Source organism: Rhinolophus hipposideros, assembly GCF_964194185.1.
Source record: "Rhinolophus hipposideros genome assembly, chromosome: 5".
NCBI classification, from domain to species: Eukaryota; Metazoa; Chordata; class Mammalia; order Chiroptera; family Rhinolophidae; genus Rhinolophus; species Rhinolophus hipposideros.
In genome coordinates this window covers 50,358,840-50,386,409 of record NC_138051.1, presented here as the reverse complement: position 1 = coordinate 50,386,409, position 27,570 = coordinate 50,358,840, and the positions used below count along the sequence as shown (strand labels likewise).

General features: G+C 34.7%; 1 protein-coding gene across 6 annotated transcripts in view; it reads right to left on the bottom strand.

Annotated features, from left to right (window-relative positions):
• Positions 1 to 27,570, bottom strand: part of TCF12 (transcription factor 12) — an 82,613-nt gene that overhangs the window by 20,945 nt on the left and 34,098 nt on the right. For 3 of the 6 annotated variants that reach the window (XM_081049318.1, XM_081049315.1, XM_081049314.1), the window contains 8 exons: positions 22,706 to 22,811; positions 21,527 to 21,666; positions 21,098 to 21,242; positions 20,719 to 20,783; positions 12,453 to 12,531; positions 3,588 to 3,661; positions 2,521 to 2,592; positions 1,584 to 1,790 (listed from right to left, as the gene is read on the bottom strand). In XM_081049318.1, coding sequence (XP_080905444.1) covers positions 1,584 to 1,790; positions 2,521 to 2,592; positions 3,588 to 3,661; positions 12,453 to 12,531; positions 20,719 to 20,783; positions 21,098 to 21,242; positions 21,527 to 21,666; positions 22,706 to 22,733 — 810 coding nt within the window. In that variant the 5' untranslated portion in view covers positions 22,734 to 22,811. The remainder of the gene's footprint in view (positions 1 to 1,583; positions 1,791 to 2,520; positions 2,593 to 3,587; positions 3,662 to 12,452; positions 12,532 to 20,718; positions 20,784 to 21,097; positions 21,243 to 21,526; positions 21,667 to 22,705; positions 22,812 to 27,570) is intronic. The other 3 variants (XM_081049319.1, XM_081049316.1, XM_081049317.1) reach the window with 1 other exon arrangement.

Below are 27,570 nucleotides of genomic sequence, written 5' to 3'. Positions count from 1 at the left end.
TTTTGGAGGATTGGATTTTGAAAAATTTCTTTCCCAACCGATACCCAAGTTGGTAAAAACAACCTCCCAAAGATATAAGTAAGTTCCATTTTATACAAATAAAGGAATCTTTTTTTTTTGTAAATAAAGTTTTATTGGAACACAGCCACTTGGGAGGAACCAGAGATATATCAAATATTGTAGCAGATAAATAAGAACAGTAAACCATATACAGTGAAGAATTAAAAATGAGTAAGAGTTGAGGAATAAGAACTGCAAATGTTGTAGTAAGAGAAACTTGGGATTCAAGTATACTGATTTTCAAGTCATTCTTCTAAAGGGTAAATAGTATTTCAATAAAATGATAGTCTTATATTCTACATTTGAATTTGTAACAAACGCTGTAGTGTTATTCTATTAAAATTACTTTATTACTACTACTACTAACAGTGATAACTAAACTCCCTACTTCTATGAGGTTAACAATCTACAAATGTTCACACATAGCTTATCAATAGCAACAAAAATTAATTTTAAAGAATGCTGAATTTCAAGATTTATTGACATTAAAAAACCAAAACCAAAAGCAAAAACTGGTTGTTAAGATATGTAGGCATCTAGTGTCACCCACATTGCTGACTACGCTGTTCTCAGGAAACCGGGTTTACTTCAGCAGCTCCGAAATGAGTATAAATGGCTGTCTGACATGTGAATGTGAAAATCTGGAAACAATCCTATTTTACAGAACACAAGCTGTCAGCATTTGGGGCACCTAATTATTTTGATGATAGGTGAGTTTTAGCCTTGATCACATGGCTTACAGCTAGAAATCTGTTTCTTAGGAGAATATTTCACAACATGCAATGAATCTTAAAAACCATGCCATAAACATGCAAACACATGGTATCAGTTAAATAGCAAGTTCAAAAGGAGCTTCATTCCTTTAAAAGACAATCTGGATAAAAAAATAATGTAAGACATTCAACATAGAATTTTTGATGCGTAGCTACAGAATTTTACATTTTTCCCTCTAAAGAATTACCATGTCTTTAAAAAGATGGACTGAATTATTTTATTCTCTTTGGGGATTAATCTAAAATTGTTTGCTTTCATTGTCACTTAAATTATAGCCATTCTTAAAACAGCCCCAACATTTTTTCTTCATTTGGGAGTAAAGCTTGAATTTGGACTGTACAAATAATTCCACATTCCTTCTGCTGTTGAAGGCTAGTTCCAAACTATAACAAACAGCTTTGCTAGACCAAAACCCTTGAAACCCAGTCTTGCTTTGCTGCCTTTGCTATTCACACTTCCTATACACTATTTCAAGGCAAAACTGTTCTGCTCATTACTATGCATCTGGGGAAAAAAATCCAAGTTTAAGCTCAAATGCATTTCTCTATAGAAAGTTTCTGCTTTTTGCACATGATCATAGCAGGATTTTAAGGACCAATGCTCAGCCAATGACCCTGCCCAACACCGTAAATTCTTAAAAGCCACTCTACCTTCCCTTCAAAAAGGACACTTTCCCCGAAAAATTTCATGAAAAACATTTAGGACCATAGGCTTTAAAGATTATTACAAACAGGTGAGCACTATTTTACCATTGGAGCAGACCGACTGCTGGGAACAAGGCTCGATCCACCATAGTTTGAATTGAGGCTTCCAATCGGTGCATTGTGGGATGGTCCCAATAAACTGTGTATATCACTGTGACCAGCAGGCAAACTGGTGGAAGGTCCCACGGCATGATTCCGCAGCACATGGATAGCATCATCCAGTCTGTCTAAACGATCTTCCATTCGAGATTGCTGGAGGGATTAAAAAAAAGAAACACGGACGTTATTGCTGGTATCTGTTAAATTCATTAAACTGCTACGTTGCCTACTTTGGGATATATGGAAGACAGCAAGTGAAATGTAGTAACAAGTAGCTTCAAAAGCAACTACCTATACTACAAGTCAACAATCAAAGAAAGTAGACTGTGCTAAATTAACAAAGCTTCAGAAACAAATCTACCCATCTACCATGAGGTTCTTTCTTTTAGCTTCTACAAAAGATGAAGGCTACTGTACTGTGTCTGATACTCAGCTATTGGTAATAAAAGAAGAAAACCTGTAGTTTAATACTGATCTTTGAAATGAGGGCAATTTAGGGATGCATTCTCAAATCCATCAAGTTTAAGTGCAATTTTAAGTGAATAATGCATACCTATCTAAAATAGTGAACATACCCAAATATGCTCTTTCACAAAACTGAGGAAATGATATTGTCTCTCTGTGGATACATACATGCCCCATACACAAACATATTAGCATTTTTAAAATCAAAAGCACATGCCAGTAGAGCTCTTTTAAAAAGAATCATTCTCAACAACAGAAGAGAACAAAAGTCTCTTCTTATATACTGTTACAAAACGGAAACAGTCATTGTTTGATTTTAAAAGACTTTGGAGTTTGTACAGGATTGAAGATTTTAAATGGATAATAGGAAGTATAATTAATTGAAACACAAAAAGGCACCATCTAAAAGAAATAGTACCTCACAGACATCCTTTAAGAAGGACATTGCATCTTGCAAATGCTCGTGAAGTTGCTGCTCAACTCGATTTTTCTGGCAAAGTCAAGACAGAACAGGAGGCAAAGCACAGGTTAAGATTAACTCCAAAAGAGATGAGGAAATAGCTTATGTGCATGTCAGCATAACATGTTAGTAAAGTGAACGCGGAGACCTGAGAGATCTACTTGTATTAAGGTATGAGAAGGCTGAGATTTAACAGCGAAGTTATAAGGTTAGCATCTAAATAGCACAAATTGCTTATATATGCTTGCAAAATATGAGAGAAGAAAACTTTCCTTTAATTTAAAATGTTCTGTTAGTCACAGAAAAAGAACTTTTCTATTTGCAACCTGGAATTACTGAATGATAGTATGACTTAGCATTCCATCAAGTCATTCTTATTTTGCTTTTATAATATTTTATGTGGTAAGCATAGAAAACCAATAGTAGTTAACATTCAACCACAAATTCTTCACGCTCAATACCTAGACAAGCTCCTTTATTCTACTGCCTTGTTTGTTAAATAACGTTTTACTTGTACAATTTGTGCAATACATTTTAAAAAAGAAAACATGGTGAAATACCATTCTTCATGAAAAAGATGACTATTCCATTTAAAAATTTTAATGGAAATGTAATAAACTATACATCATGAGAAAGTAAAATACAACCATTTTGTATTGCTGGACTAGTTTTCTTGTTTTTACTTGGTGTGCATGTGTTTAGTTTCCTTTTATATGTAAATGAATGTAAAAGTATAGAAAAATTAAGCCCTAGATTTTTCAAAGGAACAAAAAACCCATAATGCTATTTTAACACCAGCTGCCCTTAGACCAGAAGCCTGATATCCCAAAGAGCAAATGGCAAAAGGCACACCCAATGTGTCTTATATTGTTCAACTAAATCAGGCCATTTGTTAGCAAAGAATTTGTGTAATGCTATCCTACTGTTTTTTCATTGTTACTCAAAGATTTACTGAAAGAAAAAAAAAAAAAAGAACTGCATACTATCAGATAAAAGTGACCTATATATTTCTAAGAGGCTCTTACCAGGGAGTGGAGTGAGTTTTCATAGCTTGGGGATGAAGGAGCTTGCCCTCCAGGTCTGGGCCATTGACTGGTACCTGTTAAAACAAAACCCCAAAGCACCCACACACCTTGGTTAGCTCTGGTATCTGGATAATGTTCTGAAGGAAAGGACAAAGTCATTTAGTAACCGTACGTTAAGTTTATATGAAAAGTTTTCTTCGGCCTTCAGCATAGTATTGGCTACTTACAAGTTCAACACATTAAAAAAAAAATCTTTTTCATTATTAATACAACAGTGTAGGAAGTTGAGACAATAACTATACTTAAAAACATAACTACTTTTGTATATGCATATTCTTCAGACTTTGCCAATGTGCACGCATATCTTGAGAAAATGTACTTAAAAGTATACATAATTTAAAATTCTGCCCCCCCCCATAGTTTTACATAGTCTTTAAGACAATGCTATTAATGATTATGCTAATATTTACCTGATTCTCTAGATCACAATTTTTTAAATCACCATAACCTCACTGCTGGATATTTTGGTTGCTTTCAAGTGACTACTATGAATAGTAAATGAATATTATTATACTATGAATGGCAAATATTACTGTTTTTTTTTCTTTTTGGGAATGTGTCATGAGGATAAGTAACATTCTGAATTAAAAGGTATGAACATATTTATGATCCTTAATTCATAAGGCCCAACTGTTTCCCAAAGGGTCATATTAACTTGTGCCTTTAGTAATGCACAAACATACCAATTTCAAGTGATTGCAAAGGCATTTAGGATTATATGTTAAAAAGTTTCCCAACATAATTTGCACCAAAACACATTATGTAATTGGGAAAATATCATTATAAAAATTATATTAAATTTACACTATTCTTCAACTTTAGAAAAGTAGCAATATAATAAAAACTGAAGATAGAAAAAGGAAGGATACATGCTCAGAGTAGAAATAAAAAGAAAAAAAAGTAAGAAAAATAAAGGAATTAATTCATCCATACGTTGGGGAGCAATATAGTGTTTCAATGGTCATGCCAAAATAGTTTTAAAGGAAAAAGAACAATTGATGAAATATCTTAACTATTTCATGATTGTGCCTTGTAAAATAAGTTTTTTCCAGAAAATAATGAACCATTCAATAAATATATATATTATTGTTCTTAATAACAGCTTTAGTGACAACCTGTATTATATTAGAAATCTGAAGTTGGAGAAGTTGAAGGTCTGCTTAATTTGTCACACTTGTTGCTAAATTAATTTTAAACATGTCCTACTGGAGCCTGCTGTTACAGGTTAATTTGCCACATTTAGGAAACCAAATACTTACGGTAAATTGGAACTATTATAATTCACTTTAGCTGAATAACCTAGTAATTGCATTCCCATCAATCATATATATTTTGCAAGTTGAAAATTTGGATACATAGATTCTTAATAACCTGATTATATTTCACAATTAATCATAGGCATACTGTTATGATTATAAAGAAAAATCTTAAATATTAAAATTGTAAGAAAAAGTATGTATGTGCTGCATCAGCTAACCATTTTTTATTTTTTACCTATAAGTAAATTACAAATTATTTTGAGGACCAATAAAGGCTTCCTGTTAGACATACAAATGTAATTACAATTCAACTGCACAAATTAAGGACAATCTAAAACTGCTCATTGAAACAGAAGCTTGTGGATTAATTTTATAATTAACAAATAGAATTTAGCAACCAGAAAACCCCAGTAACTGAGTATACGAAGAATTCATATAAAAATAATCAGCCAACACTTTACCACTGATTTCAATACATTAGTACTTTCATAGCACTGATGCAGAATTATTAATTCTTATGTGGGTAAGACGTTAATCATAATCTATTTCGAAAAAGACTCTAAATCATTTTAAAAATAGTTTCCTTAATGTTTACAATATTTTATTTTCAATAATTATACTCCATCTTTCCCAACCCCCTTGAATGATCAGCCTGATAGGAGGCTGATCATCAAATTTCTTAATTTGTGTGGAACAGTAATACAAGTTTTACGTTTAAACACGTCAGAATTGTTAGAATACATCTTCTTTGCAAAACAGGCAATTTTTGCTGTTTCTTCACTAGCTTAGTATTGAGGAATGAGATGCGTGTACTGAATTACTCAGGTAAGAAACTACCTATATTAGTTTTTGATAGTAATATGAAGAAACGATACTAAAGTCTATGTCCAAAATGCAATTCATTAAAATGGAAAAGTACACATATACTCAAACCCAGTTTGTTTTTATTTTAGATGGGGCTGCCCACTGTAAGTAACGTAATTGGTTAAAACAAAATATCACCATGGTTAAATCACTGATTTCTGTTTTAATGTCATACAAATGCCAAGTTGTATTTCATGGACTTACTTCCTACAACCCCACTCGGTCATTTCAAGAATTCACGCTATTGGTGACAAAGGGGGTGGCTGGGCAGTTAAGAGTTATTTTGGCAGATATGAAGCCTATGGCTGGCAAAACTCAAAGGGGGGGCATGGAAGTTTAGTGAATACTGGGAATTAGTGAAACTAATTCTTGTTGTTCTTGTTGTTCTGTACTATCAATTTATTTTATAAGCCCTGACTATAATATAGGCACTCATTCATTCATTCATTCATTCATTCATTCATTCATTTTTCAATCTGCCTCACAAGGCCAACCAACGAGGTAAAAGAAAGCACTTACTTCATGAGCCTAAAGGTCTTTTTGACTATGGAACATTATTATTTCTTCCTGATGGTAGCTCTATCGTGTAATCAATGAAGAAAAAGGATACATAGAATTGGTATCTCTAGCTTATAATCACTAATTGTAGCATCATTGCACAAATATAGAAAAACAAAAGAGCAAAGGCTGGAAACCTCAGAGGTTTCCTAGAGAATAGGATATTCTCCCCACCCCACACTCCTTCCATGCTACCTGTTATCTGGTGGTAGACATATATAGAGGTTTTGGGTTTACACCTCCTTCTGTTAGACAGGCACAAGCTTTCAACTATCTCGTAGCTAACAATTTCTGTAAGTACCCTGGGCTTACAGAAAAAAAACTAGTTCTAATTCAAGAAGGATTATAATAAACCTACTTGATATTAAAATTTATTGACCATTTCCAGAAAACAAGCTAGCTGGGTGACTTGGATAACAGAATCAAATTATTTGGCTAGAAAATCTGGAAAGGCTTTCTTTGATTACTAAATCTAAAACTCATCCAGTGTTTCTGATATGTTCTTATTCTGAGTGGGACTTAGTATTTACCTAATCAAACTGGTTAATAAATTTAGAGAAGAGATCCTAACATTCCATGTAGCTGAGAGAAATTCTTAGGACCATTTACCATGCATTTTCTTATTTTGTTAGTTGTTTCCCTTTGTAATCTCACCCCACATTCAAACTTTCATGAGATTCCCCAATGCTTGGGAAAGGCTGGATAATCCTTAAGGCAGCATTTAATGCTTTGCTTTCAGCAATCTGGCCCCAACAAACCTTTCCATCTTGGTGTGTCACATGTCCTTACATGATGAATTTATAATCAACCATCTCACTGGCTCTGGATGAACAGGTCACTCACTTTCTTATATCCGGACCTTTGTTACGCTTTCGCCTTTATACACAGAGAGCTCTTTCTCCTTTGTATATACTACTCTTTTCATGAAGTCTATCCTAAGCATGTTACTTTAGAGCGAATTTTGATGGTTCTATTTTTATGTATTTATCTTATTTTCTCAACTAAACTGAAAACTTGCTGACATCAGATAATTGCTTTAAGACCAGGCACACTGACAGATGACAAAAATATCTCATTGATTAAACTGGTAAAACTGAGGAATCCTTTCTTTCCTATCTCCTCTCTTTATTTTTATGTGGCTGTTCGGAAGATTGCTATTGAGTAGTGCAGTCATTAAACTTTTATTCATTTATATTCCAGAAGGAGATAGAGAAACTCAAAACATAGTTTTGATTGTCTGCTCTCCAAGTTCCCTTAGTGAACACATTCTCTTAACTCAAACACTCGTGTCTTTTCCCAAATGACAACTGTAATAGACACAGCCATTTTTCTCTTCTGCTTTGCTGCTACAGATCTGATTTTGTTCACAAGGGGTATGTGTGTCTATCATTTCCTAGTGTGAACCAGGAAGAGTAATTACATTCTTAGCTCTCAGGATAAATCCTGATGTCTAAGATAAACATGGTGGTCCCAGGTCTGCTGTGACCATCTGTGTTAGGGCCAATGCTGACCCATGAGTCATGAGGCAAATCTGTTTAAGAGGCTTCTGGAAAAAAATTCTTTAAAAGACAAGAAAAAGATGGTCCTTTTTCTTTTATTGGACATTGTTATGCCTGCATGTGGTACCTTGAACTGCTGTCTTCCACAAGCCTGAGGAAGAACGGCAAAGAGGTAGAGCAGGAGTCCTGACATACTGGTCCAGGCATTGGCTCTGCTATAGGCTCCCTGTTCTACAAGATAACCAATCCCCTTATTATTTAAGCTAGTCCAGACAAGAGTTTCTCCTTCTTTTAGCCTAAAGCATTCTAAGTGACACAATATCATTCAGAAGCTTCTTCATAAACATTCTGTAAGTAGAAATGTATGTTCTTGGCCTGAAAAGTTCCCATGGAAAATAAGTGGGATTTAAGCAAAAATGATGATTACCTTAGAAGTTGCCTGTGTGGGTTCTGCACTTGTGTATCTGTTCTTAGAAGGCCTGTGCTCAGTCTGACTGACAAAGCATAAGGGATAGAGCAAGTGTGGAGAGCACATACCGTATTTGCCCCAAAATAAGACCAGGTATTGTATTAGTTTTTGCTCCAAAAGACACATTAGGGCTTATTTTCAGGTGATGCCTTATTTTTTCATGTATAACAATCTACATTTATTCATGTATAACAATCTGCATTTATTCATGTACAAAAATCTACATTTATTCAAATGCAGTCATGTCACCTTCTTCTGGAACATCGTCATAACTCTCCAAACCCCGAATTCCGGCTTGAATTTCTTGCGACTCCATTTCCCGTAGAACCACTGGCCCCAATCTCTCATGTCCAGCAATAGAACTCTCCTTAAATGAGCACTTCTTGTCCACAACCTGCTTGTAGTGCATTGGCAATACAGCTGTCAGTGATTTTATCCCATGAATTCTTCACCCAAGTCACGACCTCCTGCAGGCGAGGCTTCACAGTTTCCACGCTGATTTCTCTCCATTCTATTTTCAGTGTAGTCATTGATTTCCATGCGCAAGTGGTCATTGAATGGCTTGTTTATTGCAATATCAAGAGTCTGGAGATAGGCAGTCATTCCTGCGGGAATCATTATTTGATCTATTGTTCTCTCTGCAAGGAAGTCCTTCATGTCTTTAGCGCAGTGAATGCTGGCTGAATCCCAGACTGGCAGACCTCTTTGGCCACCTCACAAAACAAATGGCAGCATTAAATCGACCCACTTCCTTATAACTGTTTGTGTGCACCACAAGCAGTTATTTATGTCTTTTCGGTTTCAAAGACATAAATGCCTGAAACACGTTCAACCTTATCTTTCTTGCCCTTAGTGATGATTAGATGTGGGGCTTTCTTTCCATCCAGACGAATTGCCAAAATACAGGTAACACGTGCACTTTCATAACCAGTGGAGGGAATGTAGATTGATGAGGTACCCCTCTGATCAATTGTCATTTGAGATCCTTGGCCCATAGACACTGCAGTTTCATCCATAGCAATCATGTTGGAGAGTTGGTATTTGGAAAAGTTGATGCCATCAACCAAGGACTTGAATGCAAGTGCACATTTAATAACTTCAGTATCTTCCAGCTTAAACAATGCTGTCGATCTTAGGAAGCCGTCCAGCCAGTGCTGTGATGCTTTGAATTCTTCTGGGGATATTTCTAACTGTGGCGCCATTGCAAGGGCAAATGCTTGAATATCAGCCCTGTGCACAACCAAAGCCTTTGCTCTCCTGTCAGCAATCCATTCATAGGTGATGTCTTCCAGCTCAGGAAATAATGGTTGTCGACCTGATCCACACTTGCACTTCTTAGCATTTCCGTTGTCCACCTGTTGACTGAGGTTATCGTACTCTGCTCGCCATTTTCAGACCATTCGGAGATCCAACTTCTTCTCTTTGTAGAAAGCCATAAGATTCTTGCCCCAGGAGTCCTCCACGATTCCTTTCTTGTACTCGATGGAATAGCTCTTTCTTTTTACACTCATCTTGTCTGGGGTTCAAAATATTATTCCCTTTAAATCTACCATTAAATCAAGTGTTAACTGAAGACTTACGAGACAGGAGTGGCAACAAAAATGATGACAGTAAGAATGATGGTCCACACAAAAGTGACGAAAAATTGCAGGCACCAAAATTCAGAAATTTTCACGAGTGCATTAAGTATGTCTGTTACAACAAATGACGTATTGAATTATGAAGATTCATATTAGACACAACCACGTCCATTCGTTATCAAGTGTGCATGTTATTCATGCATTGTGTCTGTACTCTAATTGGTCATTCGGCAATAAGTCTCAAGTTCATCTGTTTACACAGGCGTTTACCTCTCGTCCAAAGGCTCCCACTTGGGTATTTACAAATACTTAATTATAATTTATATTATCATTTAAGTATTAATGTCAATAATATTATTTATTTATATTTAATTACATATTAATATTATTATTATTTAATACGTCCATCGTGTGTTGCAACGGACGTACTAAATGTATCCGTCTGGCTGATGATCTCAACTGGGGCTTATTTTTGGGTTAGAGCTTATATTATGAGCATTTTGAAAAATCATGCTAGGGCTTATTTTCCAGTTAGGTCTTATTTTCAGGGAAATATGGTAGTGGGCAGGATTTTTTACTCTAGAAAATAGGCCACTGCTACACAAGGAACACATCAATTTCCACATTATATATGAGCTCTGTTTTGTTCCATCTTTTTCATTTTCCCTTCAACTGTGAATGCTTTATCACATAGTGCTGATTTCCTTTTTTCCTCTTTTCATCCCTGCCAATTTGGGGTATGTGAGTGTAAGTGTGTGAGTGTGTGTGTGCGTGTTGATACCAAGGAAACACTAGATATAGAAGATGGGAAGGAGACACACCTGTACAAAATCAGTCTTTGATTTGCTATTTCAGCAGGGGTATATGAAAGTATTTTTCTTTAATTAGATGGCTAAATTGAAAAAGAAGTCTATTAATACCTTCATTATACAATTCAACAGTCCATAGATTTTCATTAATCACTGAATTAAAGGGGAAAAGAGAATATTATCCATTAAACATCAACTAAAGATGGAGGGGGGAATCTGAGATTCCACTGGACCATTATTTTTTGAAAAAAAAAAAATAGGTCTAAGACTCTGATTCTCCATTTTAGTGACATCCCTTTAGAGATGCTGAGCTCCTCTGCTGCCTGCTTTCCAACCAAGTGTTAATAAAAACCAAAGGACACTCTCAAGCTCTCTTTCTGGGCAGAAGAGCAGAGGAAGTGGGAACATATAGTACGGGCTGATACAGCACCTCAGATGAGAAAGTGAAAGAATAATACTGATAATTTCAGTAAAACTGTGCCAAGAGCGTGAGTAGGGTTAAAGTTACATCATTCTTCCTGTAATTTCAGCTCTCTGTTAAACAACAACTTTAAGTCAATGGGTCTTTCATATTTTCATAGTCTGGTCTATGTGGCGAACAGCTGTTCAACTTTTACTAGACAGCTGAAGCCATGGTGTCTGAGAAAGTGGCAGAACCCAGTAATAGCTGAAAGCAGCTGCTAGCAGTTCATCATCTCCACACACTGGAATGCTTCTTAGCAGAGTCACAAGGCTAACACACAAAGCACAGGTGATAGCCAGGGCCTGATATACCAGCGCCCTGATTTTCAGAAATACGTATTGAACAATGGAAAAAGGCTAAACAACAAAAACAATAAAACCACATGATAGGACTTAACTAATGTCTTGATCAGGAAAAGAGAATCATTTCTGAGGCCAACTGTTGGAGCAATACGGCAAGTTTCACCCAGTTGCCTAAGTCCCACCTGAGAACCAATACATTTTTTCTTCAGCATGGTTTTGCTCCGAACACAGGTCATAAAAATAAAGTTCTAGTCTTACAATTATAGCTTAACAGATATTAAGCACTTTTCTGTAATTTTCTTTATTCCTAATAAATGTAAAAATTCCTATTTACAATAACAATTGTATCTCAACAAATTTATACTGTAAGATATAGCTGGAACTTGTTAAAGCTAATGTGAATAAAAAAGGAAAATGTAAAGCACATCTGTACCACTTGTTTTAACTCCACTAACAATATTTATCCACATTCACAGAGTTCTTAGCCAAAAAACTACATTTTCCCCAGGAATTTATACATATATGAAATAATAACTTAGTGCCTAAAAATAAAGACAAACTAGCAGAGAGTTATTCATTTTTGAGTCTTACACATGGTACATAGAAAAATGCAGAGAACAAGAAAGAAAGAAGTTGCATGTACTTCTCAATAGGTTATTTTGTTTATTTTTATGCTATCTTACCAAAAATTTTGATTTACCTCCTCCATATTACCTTCAATGAAATTGCCTAGCTTCATCTTTATCCTTTTAACAACTGTTCTTAGAAATTACCATACACTATTTTAAGAATCAAAGAAGCTTTGAACAAATAATTCAAAACTAGCAAATATTCAACATTCTCCAAAATGAACTCAAGAAGAAAGCTGTTTACATACTTTCTCAAAATCTAAATATTTTTTTCCATGAACTTTTTATTGGACTTTACTGAAAAAACAAATTTCGGATATTTCCAAGTAATCCCATACATGTTATTAAATAGTCAGATAAAACACAAGCCTACCTGTGAGAGGTGAGGGTGATCCAACTGGTGTTGATGGATTTGATGGAAAACTACTGCTGGTATGGTCAGGAGAATAAATCTAACCAGAAAACAAAAGATACACACATATCAATATGTGACAATAGCAAAATATAAATCCATTAGCATGGAGCTATTTTTATAACCTAAGTTGCTATCCCTAAAACTTAGAGTGAAAAACTGTTTCATCAATTTTAGGACTATTCCATTACATAAAGGCTATAAAAGCCTTGTTTTAAAACTAGGATTAAAGTATCATATATATTCTAATGTGAGAGGAATAAAATAGATTGTAACTATTTCTTTATTGTTTTAGTTGAAAATTAAAGTTTTTAATTGTTTGAACAAAAAACAGAAGTGACTATTAACAACCTTGATAAACAATCAAGAATGGTTCTAGAATATACCATCTAAATAAGTGATATCCATTAAAAACAATTATCTCAGGAAAACGATTAACTTATCTTTTGAAGAGAAGAATTTTCAAAATCAGTTTTAAAAGCCAGACAAAGAAAATAATTTAAAAGTTACCCCTTATTTCTCATTTAAAAAGCTCTCAGTTTGATTAACTACATTTTTGCCAAATTGAGCTCCAAATGATGTGTGAGTATTTTAAAAAATCAAACTTGCTCTCAAAGGATATTTTGTCATGCTGAAGGAAAGTGAAAAAACCCTCTAAGTCCTTCAAAAAATGTTCCCAAAATAATCTGTGGGCTGGACTTCATCTTCCAAGAGGTTTACTTTAAAGAAGATAACATATCTGGATGTGTTAAAATTTTGATATTTTGGCTGAAAGTCTTTTGTGTGTGTGTGTGTGTGTGTGTGTGTGTGTTTTAATTGGGGAATATTGGAGAACAGTGTGTTTCTCCAGGGCCCATCAGCTCCAAGTCCTTCAATGTAGTTGTGGAGGGTGTAACTCAGCTCCAGGTCTAGTCGCCGTTTTCAGCCCACCATCCCATGTGGGAATTGAACTGGCAACCTTGTTGTTGAGAGCTCGCGCTCTAACCAAATGAGCCATCTAGTCGTCCTTCTGGAAGCTCTGTGGTAGCTTGTTGTCTTCAATCTAGTTGTGGAGGGCACAGCTCATTGGTCTATGTGGGAATCGAACTGGCAACCCTGTTGTTCAGAGCTCGCCCTCTAACCAACTGAGCCATCCAACTGCCCTGGCTGAAAGTTTTGTTGCAATACTTAGCATTTATTTCATATTGCTAAAAAAAAGTGACAGAAATCTATTCAAGTTTATCTAATGAACCATTAGATAGTTTAAAAGTCTCCTTAATTCAGGTACCAACGGTCCCTAGGAAGTCTTCTCTAGGATAATCCTATTCTTCTAATGGGCAAAATAAATCATCTTCACATTTCAGCACATAGGGCGGACAAACCAACTTATGTGGACAAATTGTGGTCAAATATTTTAAAAAGGAAAACTACTAGATGGTGCAAAGAGTCATCCAAGAGAAATAACCTTGCTCTGAATAAGCTTAGAGCTCGACTGAATTTAAAGAGGCCCAAATTATGTCCTATAAAGAGTGTCAGCATTGGTTGTAAAGACAGTGTAATATACTAAAAAGGCCAGGTACTGGGACAGGCTCATGTAAAACAAAATTCCACAAGTCATAATCATCAAACATAACATTTTCATATTTTAAAAAGAAGACAGCACTAATTAAATTGCAAGCAACCATAAAGTCTATTTTTTCCTGTGAATACAAATGGATATATCTATGTCAAATAAAACACACCAATTTGTATGATGTTACTAAATTGTAACTGTAAATGCCTTTCAACACCAACTCTCTCCAAATAGCCAGACCCAGAAGTTGCATATTCACGTTAGAAAGTCAAAGCTAACAAAAAGACTTCAAAAGGCTTTATGGGAAGACTCAGTAACAGTGAGATAGTATGTTATTAATATAAGTATTGTTGGTCTTAAAGTTGCTGCCTATTAAAAATTCAGGGAGCATCTGAAAATTAGCTAAAGGTCACATTTTGGTTCCCACTGGCCTGCATACACACAGTAATTTATTTCAACCACTTAAGTAAACTAGGTTAAGGTCACTGAACTACAATACAAACATTTTTCAACATACCACTTTACTTTTGCAAATCACTATTTCTCATGTTTAAGATTCAAATAATTATACCATTTATGAACAATTGATCCTAACTTTTATGAACTATGTCTTGACTATAATATCAATAAGGGAGGGAAGGGTTGATTACATTGATGGTGGGTGGATGAGGAGTAGAAAAGTTTCAATTTCATGCAAAACTTTGTCATAAACTAGATCAACTTATTGATTTTTGATTTCCTCGTCATAGGATTAATAGCATGAAAGCACTGGAGAAATAGCATTCTCTCTCTTTACACCCTCCTGCTTTTCTTTTCTTCATACTGTTTACATTGTTCCCTAATTGTCCAAATTGTTTACTTGTCTATTACCTGTTTCTTATCCTTTCCCCTAGAAATGGATGTTCCACAAGAGCTAGGACTTGGTCTTATTCAGACAAAATATGAATTGTACAGAATCTGCAGTAGTTTCAGATTCTACAACATTGCTGGTAAATATATACATATTTGTTGAAAGAATATCATCCTTGCGAGCAGTTACCATTTGAGCATTTCTTTTAAATCCTCTTTTCTTTTAAACCCCATACCTCTCTGATTTTTTCAGTTCCCTTAAGGTAGGTTTCCCTAGAGCTCTAGCCTCAGCTTCCTTTTCTGTTTACCTGTGTGCTTTCTCTTGGTAATATCATTCTTCACAAAGTATCAACTATGACACCCCTGTGAACGACCCCTAAGTTGACATCTCTATCCTCATATAGGTTGCTGGACTTCTTCATCTGGACCTATTCTTCTTTCATTTCAAGCTCAGTATGTCCAAACCCAATTTTCATCACTGCCCCGAGCTTTCTAACCCTTCCCATCTCTACTGTTCTGTCTTTTCTACCTCAGCACTACCCTTCTCATAGTTACCAAAACCACTTTCTCTCCTCCTTTTCCCTGTCCTTCTATACTTATCACCATAGATATCAATGCCCACAATACTCTAGTGTCTGGGATTGGCACACATCATTCTCACTGCCATGACACTTTTTCAAACTTTTACTAGAACTTGTGGCTGGACTATTTAAGTCTTTATATTTCTAGTTACTCCCTGCTCCTTTCATTCCATACATAATTCCTTGAGTTATTGTCCTCAAGCAGTTTTGAACAGCCAAATCCCATGCAGTGCTTTCTGTTTCTTACTAAATAAAACAGAATGATATTTGATATCTTCTATAATCTGGTCACGAAAATATCTTTCTACCGTATAACCTACTTATAACACTATGTACCCTATTATCCAAACAAAATACTTTATTTTCATTTTATGAACATTGCTTGTCCTTCCAAAATGTCTGTTCCTTAACTTCACCCTGATGGAATTCTGAACCACATGAAAGTACCCAGCTTAAATGTCACCTTTTCATTTATACTCATTTTTACCTCCTTTATATTCTTAGAATAAATAACCTGTACTTCTTTTTGATCTTTTACTTCACACTATTCTTTACATTATTCCTTTTTGTATAACGGTCTTATCTTCTCTCCTTGAATGTAAGCTCTTTGAAGGCAAGGACCTTATATTGTTCCACGTTGAATCCACTGTTTGTCATTGTCGTGCACAAGTAGGTGCTCAGTAATGTTTTAATACCTGAGTCATTAAATTGCACTTGAAATTAGCTATAATACTTTTTGATTAAAAGCAAGGTTTGGTAAGTGGTAGTATTTATCTTAGTATTTATAAAATAGGGTTTAGTAATAGAAATACCAAAGATCTTGTTATAAAGATGAATTCATTTATAAATCAGTTTTATGGTATATAATTTGAAAACAACAATATTGTGAGGTTCCACTATTTCTGAGAATTAGTGTGGATGGACTAAGCTATCCATACATCATAAGGTAGGTATGAACTTTTGACGGTATAAACACCATCAACCCTTATTTTCCCCGATAATTCTGCCACTAGTGTTAAATAATCCCTAACCATCTCAAGAACTGGTGACAATTTCTTTATCTCAAAGAAGGAAGAGGTTACACTTTATAGAGTTATATATCACTGCCTTGAAATTACTTAGCAAAATATTCTGACAATGTATATAAAGTAGGTGTGAGCTTTTAAAAATCATTGTGAAAATAGGAGAGGCAGTACCAAAAATGTATCAAGTATAAAATCATATAATTTCTGGTGTTTTCTTCAAAAGCAGCTTCTCTGTACAATAAATGCCATTTTCTCCACCCACCCATCACATTCCCTGGTTCTACTCTGTCCTAAAGTGATGATACACAGAATTGTTATTAATACTTTTCCTGAACTGACAGCCTGGCAAATTACAGGACTTTTCTTGCCCGTTTGACTTGCATAAAAAAAAAAAAATGTGTACGTGAGGAGAGGAGTAACACAACATTAAAAAGGCAAAATAACAGCCTTTTAGATCACAGATCATTTCATTAAATTTCACCTCTGCATGTTTATTCTATTATCAAATAACATACAAATTATTTTATATAGAAAGTGTGCTATTTTAAGAAATTCTAAACATACGGTTTTATTTGACAAAAAGCATTCTAAATCAGGAATACATTACTTTTTGTACTTTCTGACCTTAAATAACTTACATTGATGTTTGAAAGAAAAAAAGAAAAAAAGTCAGTCATTTAAAAATGAGGATGGGAGTGATTTAGAATCTGGAGCATAAACACAAAGTAAGAACTCATTCCGCATGCAGCCGTGGTCCTTGTACTGTTAAATGACCAATGATGAATACCTCCCAGTACCTTCTGCCAGGCTTACACGGTAATATGCCTCATTTTACTGCAACAAATGAGGCCCCTCCTCCTATCAGTCACGGTCCATTCCAATCAGCAGGGAGCCAATAAGCCAGAGGGTAATGAAAAGGGCCTCAGACAAAACAGGAACAATAGAGAGCTCCCAAGCCCAACCTCGGAACTGGGAGCCCAATTTCTTAAACACTACAGTGCACATTTCAGTTAATCTTTATCATGCTAATGTTATTGAGTCTAAGGAACAAAGAAACTTATTTCATGAATTACTTTTAAACATCAACTTCCCTGAATTTTCTCTTCTTTTGTTAGAGACTACTGACCATTGAACTATCCATATTAAAATTCTCTTTTTTTCTCTCCTTTGCTCTGAGGTAGAAATCAAAACATAAATTATCACAAAGAAGTCTGATATAATCAACAAAGTTAAACAGTTCTCTTGTTTGATCTCCTCTAAATTAAAGACCAAGTGTTTTGATATGGTATTAGGCACTGAAATAAACCAGATGTTTCTTCCTCTATATAACTCTCCATGGGCACAATCTTAAAGGGTTATTGTCTGGCAAATGTTCAGGGAAACACATTAGAAATGGCACGAATACCCAGATTTCCCTTTCCTTCTATCTACCCTAGTTTATTATCTAAACTAATGCATAATCCACAGGGCTTTGGGAACTTTGTGTAAATACTTTCATGTACAATTCTCTTTCTAGCTATGCTGAGATTAAGACCACAATTATCCAGGCTTAAACCTAAAATAAAAGAACCTTTGCAAATGTATTATCTGGCCTTACATGTTTAATCACACAGTATTCTTTGTGCTCTTTAATACCTAAACTGAAGAACAAAGGTTGAACCCTCTGATGTTTCACACATGAAAGACCTTCTAAGACACGTATCGGACAATTGGGGAGCTAGAAATAACTTCTAATGACAATAGCATGGTGTTTCACCATCTAAAACTAGATGCTATGTTAAAAACGTCACATTCTAAAGAACTTGAAATTTCAAAATATTCATGGTCACCATTTCCAAAGGTCTGTAATACCTAACATAAAATTCTGATATGTATGTCAGACTCTTAAATGTCATCCTCATAAAATTCCGTCTCCTCATCTCTTCTAATCCTTCCTATCCCCGATGTAATGTTTTGTTTATCAGTACATTCTGAGAGCACTAGAGTGAATGTGAGTCTGTAATGGAGTTAGAGAAAGAATGTATTGGGGGGAGGTGTCCGGTGGGGTGGGGGACAGCAGATGGATTGAAGGAAGGGATTTGAAGTGTGCAGACTATGGCATGCAGTGATGGAGCAGATGGAATGCATCACCGTCAGCTATGACAGACATGATTTATGGAATGACCTAGCTGCTCCTGCCTAGTAACAACATAGGATGACAGATCTGAGTTTCCATGACAACCAAAGCCCACCCACTAACTAGATTAAACATTCTTTCCTGGCTTCCACTCACAGTGAATTTGGACTTTCTTTTCCAAATGCCAACTGGCTGGGTAGTATGCTGGTCATAATATGGGAAAATAGTCAAGGATTTGAAGGGAAACTGAAAAGGAGTTTGAAGGACCACTGAGATCACCACAAATTCTTGCCTACTTATGTGCCAAGATTCCTTTACAAAAGTTTTCTTTGAATAAAATAAACAGAAGACCTTTGAGAAAAAAGCCCCAGAAATGCAGATTATATTTTTGAAAGTTGCCTAGTATTGAAGGCTCAAATGTTATCTGTCCTCCTACATACGAAATATCTGCTACTGAATTCCTTTAGAATCAGCAGAAGGAATATGGCAAGCCAATAAGATACCTGGGAAACACTCAGATTTCATATTATAGAATAATTTTCTTCTGAGTAGGTAGTTTTCATCAGGTGGGAGTAAGTCCAGAGACAGTAGGACAACTGCCTCTAACCCTCATCACCCTGTAAGTCACTGCAGCACTGTTCTTTCCAGAAGTACTGGGTAGTAAAGCTCGTCAGATCAGGGTTCTCATCAAACATATGAGGGCTTTTAGCTTGGTGATCCCTAGGGCAAGCAACTTAATCTTTCTGAGCTGAAGTTACTTAACCTTTTAAACCTTAATTCCTTATCTGTAATATGGAGAAAATGATGCCAACCTCACAGGGTTTTCTTGAGGATTAAATAAAACAAAGCATGTAAAATGCTTAGTACAGTGCCTAGCACCTAGTAAGCATTCAAATCATAGCCAATATTTTTGTGGGGTTTGTTATAATCACTATTATTGTTATATGATACAAGACTGAATTCAACAAACATTTACTGAGCTCTATTCCATTATGTGATGAATTTGACTTGGCTTCATTTCTGAAGAAACTCGTACTCGGCTGCAGAGAAAGGTTTATCTACAGAAACCATATACAAAGAGGTCTACCTCCTTAAATATTCAATACTTGCTTCCTATTAATTACTTACACACTAAGTAGTCTGCCCTTCCCATAAACAGCAGCAAATGTGTTCGACAGAGTTAACTGTATGTCATAGAAAATGTAAGACAACTCTGGGAATTCTGAGAAGCACATCACTCAGAAGGAAAGAAAAAAAGAAAGAAAAGGCCTAAGAAGAAACTTCAGAAAGTACAAAGCAGAAGTGCCTCTTTTAAGTAATTAGATTTGTAATCTTTGTGGATTACTGGTAAATGCTCTCCCCAAAAAATTCTGAAAGGGATTTCAGTTTTAGTGTTTTAAGGATCACTTACATTGACACATAATTATTGCTTTTATTAAACCATCATTGCTTTGTCATTAATGCCCTAATGTGATATATATTAGATGCTCAAGAAAATACAATGGGATCCCTTAAAATCAGTTTTACTCATTTTAGCATGAATTTTTCAATGAATCTCACTCTTTTGAGGCAAGGCTCTCTTTTCCTATTTCTTGAATGAATCAGTTGCAGATGGTTAATTTTTCCTTTTAAAAAATATGAAAACTACTTTCCGTCTTGGAAAAATTTCTTATAAAAAGCCCTTCCTTTTCTGGATCAGGAGAATAACTGAGTTGCCTTTCTCCGTCCCACCTGATTTATTTTAATGAGCAACTCACTAAGCAGGTATTTAAAACTAATAAATCAGGTTAATATTAATCTCAGTCATTTGTGCTTTAGATTTTAAAGTATCCAAATTTCTCTTCCTTCTATCTAAATCTGTTCCATTAAGACAATGACATATATATTTAAATTGAAGTTAGGATAGATCTTGTGGGAATGTTCTCATGAGTTATTTTAAGGGCAGCATGAATCAATATGAACCGAGAATAATGCTAAAAGAGTAATGAAGTGGATCCTATTATCACTACACCCTTTAACTATGACACATACTACCTACAAAATCTAATCACTGCATGTGGCAGTATAAAATTCCTTCAGTAGAATATGTAAAATCAGTACTCACAGATGCCAAAGCCTTTCCAAGTGCATCACCTGTCTGTGAGCTTCCAGCAGCATTCCCTCTGGTTCCTGAATATTTCAAGTAGGAAAACAAATCAAGAATGTTAGCAAGGTGGCGGGCTTTTTTTAGCACTCTGCCATTATTTCTAGGGTGCTCTCTACAGTTATCTCACAGTTGTCACAATAAGCTAGCAAATACTCTGCATGTATTGTACTTAAGGTAAAGATTGGTTCTTTACCAGTTTCTACATTAATGAAAATCAAAAAGTTTCTTTTCTTTCATTTTTAAACTCTATACTAAAAAAATATATTGAAAAATATGGGGTTCACTGAAAATCCCCATATTCGGTTTTAGGGAGTTTTGCCAACCGAAAAAAGCTCACCTAGAATGCTATCTGACCCATTGATGGGAGGAGTGTGTGAGGCAGCAACGTAAGGTGAACTGCTGGTACTGCTGCGATGGAAGCTGGACATGGGTGGAAGACTCGTGTTTATGTCTGTCGGTGAAACTGAGTGTGGAGGATAACTCTAGAGAAAGGGGGAAAGAGACATCATCTATTAAATACGTTTTCTGAATAACATGCACCTATAACCGGACAACTATTATAACAGGTCAAAAAAGAACAAAGTTAGCAGCTAAAGAGTGCTATTATTGTCATTTACTTTTCAAAAAGGCATGCTAAATGCAATATGCCTAGAAGTATTTCAAACTTCAGAAGTTTTGGTAGAATCAACTCTTACACTTGTAATCACAAAAGAAACAGAAGTGAGGACAAAGTTTTGCTGAACCCTGGTCATGTGTTACAGCCTACCAAGCGGTCATGTGAGTGAAGGCTGCCATAACTACTGGATTGAGACATGTGGGAAGTGGAGGTCCCCAGAATTCCACCAAAACCAGGCTGGCTCATCCCATTTGATGAACTCCAAAGGTCAGAAGAATTGTGGGTCCCATCTAAGACAAAAAGAGAAATAGAAAATTTTTCCTTAGCTAAAAATTTTTATTTTATTTTGATGCTATAAAAATTCAAAGAGTATCCTCCAGATATTTCTTTCCTGCCCTTTCCAACTTAATTGTCTATTACAGTTTTCTTCCCCACAAACTGTAATTACTATCTAAAAAGAAGGAACAAAAACCTTATAGTTAGAGGAGTAAAAACAGTAATCCAAACTAGCAGGTAGGTCATTATAAAAATCCTCAAAAGATCTAGATTCATATCAAAGATAATAAAAATTCCAAATTTGGGGGTAGGTTGGATTTAATTTTTGTTAAATGGTATACCCATAAATACATAAAAAAGTCCTTAATTTATAACAAGCAATGTACACTATATCGAACATTCTGAAACTGTGGAATGAAGAAATTTCTCTAATAATAAACTTAAGTAGTTGATAATAACTTTGTTCTAGTCAGCCTTCATATGAAATGTGTTAGCAATGACTTCACTCACCAATGTAAAGTCAAGGAAACACTTATGAAGTAATGCATTGCTCCCACAGTATATGCTTCCCATAGTCCAAAACCACAGGAGACCAAATAACAATGATTTGCTAGATGTGAATTAAAGGAAATGCAACACTTTTTCTATCTTAAGTCTTATTCTGCTATGATATTCACTCTTGATTTATATTGATTATTCTAGGAGTGGTATGAGTCTGTAATCTAAATAAGAAACTAGAGTTGTTAATATCTTTCATACATTTAAATTCTAAAATGAGAATGAGCAACTCTATTCATATTTCTCAATTAAAGTCTTTTATAATTTCAATCAATACTAGATGGGTACTCCGATGGTTTGCTGGATAGTCCAACTACATTGTGGTCAGCAATAAATAGCACTAAAAAGCTTTGAAATTTATGACAGCCAAAAATACGTAGATAAATAATGTCTGAATTCCTATAGAGGTATTCTCCTTCCTCACAACTTTAAAATATTAGCTAATATACAATAGATAATTACTGTAGTATTTGAAAACTATTTGGCAGTACTTACCTTGCATAAAGAAAGTGCTAGCAAACATACTGGTTGGTGGCTTGGGAGATGGATAACTAGGAGATTCACGGTTGAAATCATCTGAATTTGGGGATGGTGCATATACCTTAAAATTAGATAGGAAATTTAATTAAAATGTAAATTATTGTCATGTCACTTATGTAAAATGAGTGCTTCATTTATAAAAGGCCAAAAAGGACTTATCGAATATCTATAAAGCCCTACCACAAATCCAAAGAAATTGCCTAAATCCACATAAATAATGTCTAACTTGGTTACTCTCTACATGTTTTTTTAGCTGATTACTAGAGAAAAATACTACTCCAAATACTCTTGTAACGCATCTTTGTGTGACAATTAAACCAGGTGGTTGAATAAAGTCATAAACGTTGACTTTGCTTACAAAACACAAATCCATACAGGCACACGATTCAAAATGTGATGGTAGAAACAAATGTCTTTTGAATATAGCATGGAATAAAATTTGGGTTCATAAAATTTATTCTTTTCACTCTTACAAGATTTATTATGATCAAAATACCTTAAATGTTACTATTCTTTGTTACTATTAAAAGGTGACTATGAAAGGCACAATACAATTGTTCAGAAACTTCCTTAGATAAGCAGAGTTAACAAATTAAAACTAAATTCTGCCGAAGGGTTTTAATTCTTTAATTTCAAGTAAACTTTCAAGTATGGCACAGTTTTAAGAAAAATTTCATTTAATTGTCAGAGCTGCATTAATTTCCTCTGGTAATCCTATGCTTCAGATAAGCAAATATGAACATTTTGAACCGGAAATGGCCAACATTGTCATTTCTCTGGAAAACTAAATGGGCAGCCAAATAACCTTAATAATCAAAACATGATCAAACCATTCTCATGATGACTACTGAAACCAAGAAGAAAACAAACAATATTTAAGGTAATGCAAGGTCTGTAAATCAGGAGTCAGGAAAAATGGAATGGTGTTGTACTGGGAGCAGCATATGAAATGTATTTCTTTTGTCTAGTCTGATAAGGGGACATCCATTAAATTTCACTACAAAATAAAAATCCTAAGTGTTTACTTAAGTGGAACAAAGTAACTACTTTACTAAAATAATGGGAATATGTATTTAAAAAACTTATTTGTTTTGAATAAGTATAGAATATTTCTGTAATTACATAAATTACATAAATGGTTACACATCTGGACTTAGAAATGGAAAGGAGGACATTTACTTTATGCCCTTCCAAACAGTTTGATATTTTCACCCTGAGCATACACTTGTTTGCACCAATAAAAAAGTTGAGACAGCACAGACAGATTGAAGTGGGAGTCAAATTTTTTATTTACATAAACTATCATTTGTATTCATTTATCCTTCTCTGAAGCATTAACTAACTGTAAAGACTTCTGGCAAATTATCTAACCTTCCAGATGCAACTTCCAACTTCCTCATTTGTAAGATGGTGCTAACAATGCATGCATCAGGGGTCTGATGCGAAGATCAGACAAGATAATACATACACAATGTTTAGCACAGTAACCACTCACTAAGTATTAGCTAATAGTATCATCTTTCTATCATTCCTATAGGAGTAGTTACACCAGTACACATTGCCCCTGTTCAATCCTCAAGTACTGTTTCTTACAGTGGTTGTCTAAAGTGATCTTACAAATTCAACCTAAATAAAAGGTTTAAAAGTCCATTTTTACTCTTCCTCTTAGTTGTGTAAATACTTGTATTGATGTGCCTTTTTAATGGACAGGTAATTCAGGTTAGTTTCCTACCTTTCACATACCACAGGTGAAAACACACACCTGTGGTACCTGAGAAGTTTGTGACAAGATATATTCCTATGAATTAGCTGGAAGGATCCTACATAGGGGGAATAGGGCAGATAAAACGGTTTTTTCATTATATATATTAAGCATATTTTTCTAGTTTAGTAGTGTTATTACATAAAAATAGTGTTCAAATGAAATAATTGGGTATATACAAATGTGTTTGGTAATAGGCTGATAGGCAGGAAAAAGTTTTCAGGAAAGGAATTTTGTGCTTTTTTCTTTTAATCAAGTTTCAGACTTTAAATTTAGCCACAGCTAGATGCCCTCCGTCCCCTTTTATTTAGATTTCCCCAAACTAGGCTGAAACCATAAAAATGAAAAATAAATCCACAGACATAGCAAGAAAGTACAATGAGAATAAAATTTAGAAGATAGTACTAGAACATATGCTTTTGTTGCGAATGCTTATTTATTATATACACCATCGCTGATCTGAAAGTATGCAATATAAAATTCTTTAATTCTATCAAGATTATAGATTGAAACAGTATGTAAGCCTCCCAATGATAATTATGAAAGGTTCTGAGGTGTCATTTCACTGACAAAAAAAAACCATACATCATTTGTCAGTTTAAATTTATACATTATTTGTCAATTTATATTTCTTATTCCCATTCAATTCACTATATTCTGTACACGATATACATGATACACATTTTAATGTGTGTACTTTTTGGCAAAATGGCACCCCCAGTATTTAGACTTTGGAAAGTTTTAAATGTTTGCAATTACAAAAACAAATAAAGGGATAAACCTGACCTTAGTGATTTATGAATCACTGTCAAATAAAGGAGAATATGCTGATCAGATAATGGTTAATAGATGGCTGTTGTGGAAAGCAAGAAAACCAAGACACAGAGCAGAAGAGACTTGCCTACTCTTATAAAAATTTTTGAAGCTGTATGGAGAAGACAGGGATCATTTTAGAGGTAAAGTTATTATTAATGTTAGTTCTTACGAATAGACTTTGAAAAAATAAATGGACTTTTAAAGGATAGATCTTATAAATGAAAATGGTAAAAACTGCTGTAAGTTTGTCCTTTATTTACCAACATAAGTTCAAAGTTTGTATCATAAAAATGTTTTGAAAAACATTGTTCTCAAAGAGGCCCATCTAACAGCATTTCTAACACAGGCCAAATAACTTTACTTTTGGTATCTTAACCATAGCTTGCAAAAACATAGATGCAATGTTATGAAGCAGCAGTTGTGCCAGTCTCGATTTTTCAGATCAAAGAGTTCTTGCGGCAAAGCGCAACTGATGTGGTCTCAACGACTTTATTAACTCCAGATGTAGGGAAACAGTCAGCCAATTCCACAAAAAGAGCAAGTCTCTTTTAGTTACAATCAGTACTGGCCACAAATTAAAACCAGACTGCTTATGTCATCTGATCACCTGCACATAGATGCCAGTTTTTTTTCTAGTTACTGATCTAATCATACGTTTAAATCTTAAGTATGATTTTGTATCACAACAAACAATCTTAAAATTAAGAGAAAAGAATATGTACGCTTTAAGATGATTAAAATCTACCAGGAGTCAAACTATTTTAAAGATAAATAGAAACAGGTACAATTAAGTAATTTAAGATGTTCTATTAAAATGTGGTAGATATTTAGAAATTGTCTTTAGAATTCCAGCCTCCACTACAGAAGGTCAGGCTCACGGTAGCTATCATGGAACTTTCTTCTTTCTCAAGCACTTATATTTTCTCCTTCAGGAATGGAGATGAGAGAAACTTTGAGTGTCGGGTGAATAGAACCATAACATTTATTTCAAGTGGAATGAATGTATAACTGAAAATCTAACAATATCTTCCTTTCACTGTTAAGTCTCGTTGAAAAGAACAAATCCACAGTAATATCTTTAATGTCCTCATTCCATCCACCCAAACTGACTTTTTAAGAATGATAGAGGACTGCAGGGATGAATATTTACAATTATTCTTTATCCTTGGAACGTAGTTCATATAACCAATTGGACTCAAGTTAGCAAAAACAGATTCCCTTTTTCCTGTTTGGATGGTTCCGGTTAGCCACATGGATAACCCCAAATTCAGGGCAGCCACTCTCTGTTTAGCTCTAGAGGCTTGAGCTGTATACTGTGCTCAATTTCAATGCAGCCTTCATGTAATTAATGTTGGAAACATTCATGTGAGTCAGGGAGGCATGATGATTTTCTGATAGTTATTAAGAATAGATACAAGGAAGTAGAAGCTTTTGCTAAAAAGATAGCTTTTCTTTTTATCTCGTCTAATTCAGTGGTGAGTTAAAAGACAATGTCATTCTCCATGCTTTTTAAAATAGATTCATAGCCTGTGTGGTAACTGATATTTTTAAATGCTCCAAGTGATGAGGAGATGAGCTGGGAATTTTCGTTAGTATGTGAGAATAGCTATATATCTTAATTAAGATACCACTCCAAGAGGAGTACTACCCAGTAGAGGTTTCTGTGATGGAAGGAAATGTTCTAGATCTGGTGGATACAATACAGTAGCCACTAGTTTACACGTGACTATCGAACACTTGAAATGTGGATGGTACAACTGAGGGACTGAATTTTTAATTTTATTTTAATTAATTTAAATAGCATATGTGACTAGTGGTTACTTCAGAACAACACAGGTTCAGATCACTTACCAGCAGTTTAAAATTACATTAAGTTATTTTGAAAGAAATATTCTAGAAGTCTCATAAGCTCATAAGGCTTATGGAAACCAAAATCAGCCGAAATTCTCAAACATTTTGGGAATACCTTCAGGAATTCAGCTATCAGGAAAGAAGCTATCAGCTATCAGGAAAGAAGAAAGATAGAGAAGCTTATCCATCTATCTGAACATTCTCTAACACAGAAATTATTACCAAGATTTTTTATGTTTAGGCTTCCATTTTTTTGTTAAAATGGTTTAAACAGCAGTTCTCTTTAAATTCCAATGTTAAATATTAAACACTTTAATTCATGCTAACATGGACCTCCAATATGTAAAAAGTTTATGTTAATAATAGAAATTATCTTCAGCACAATCTTTAC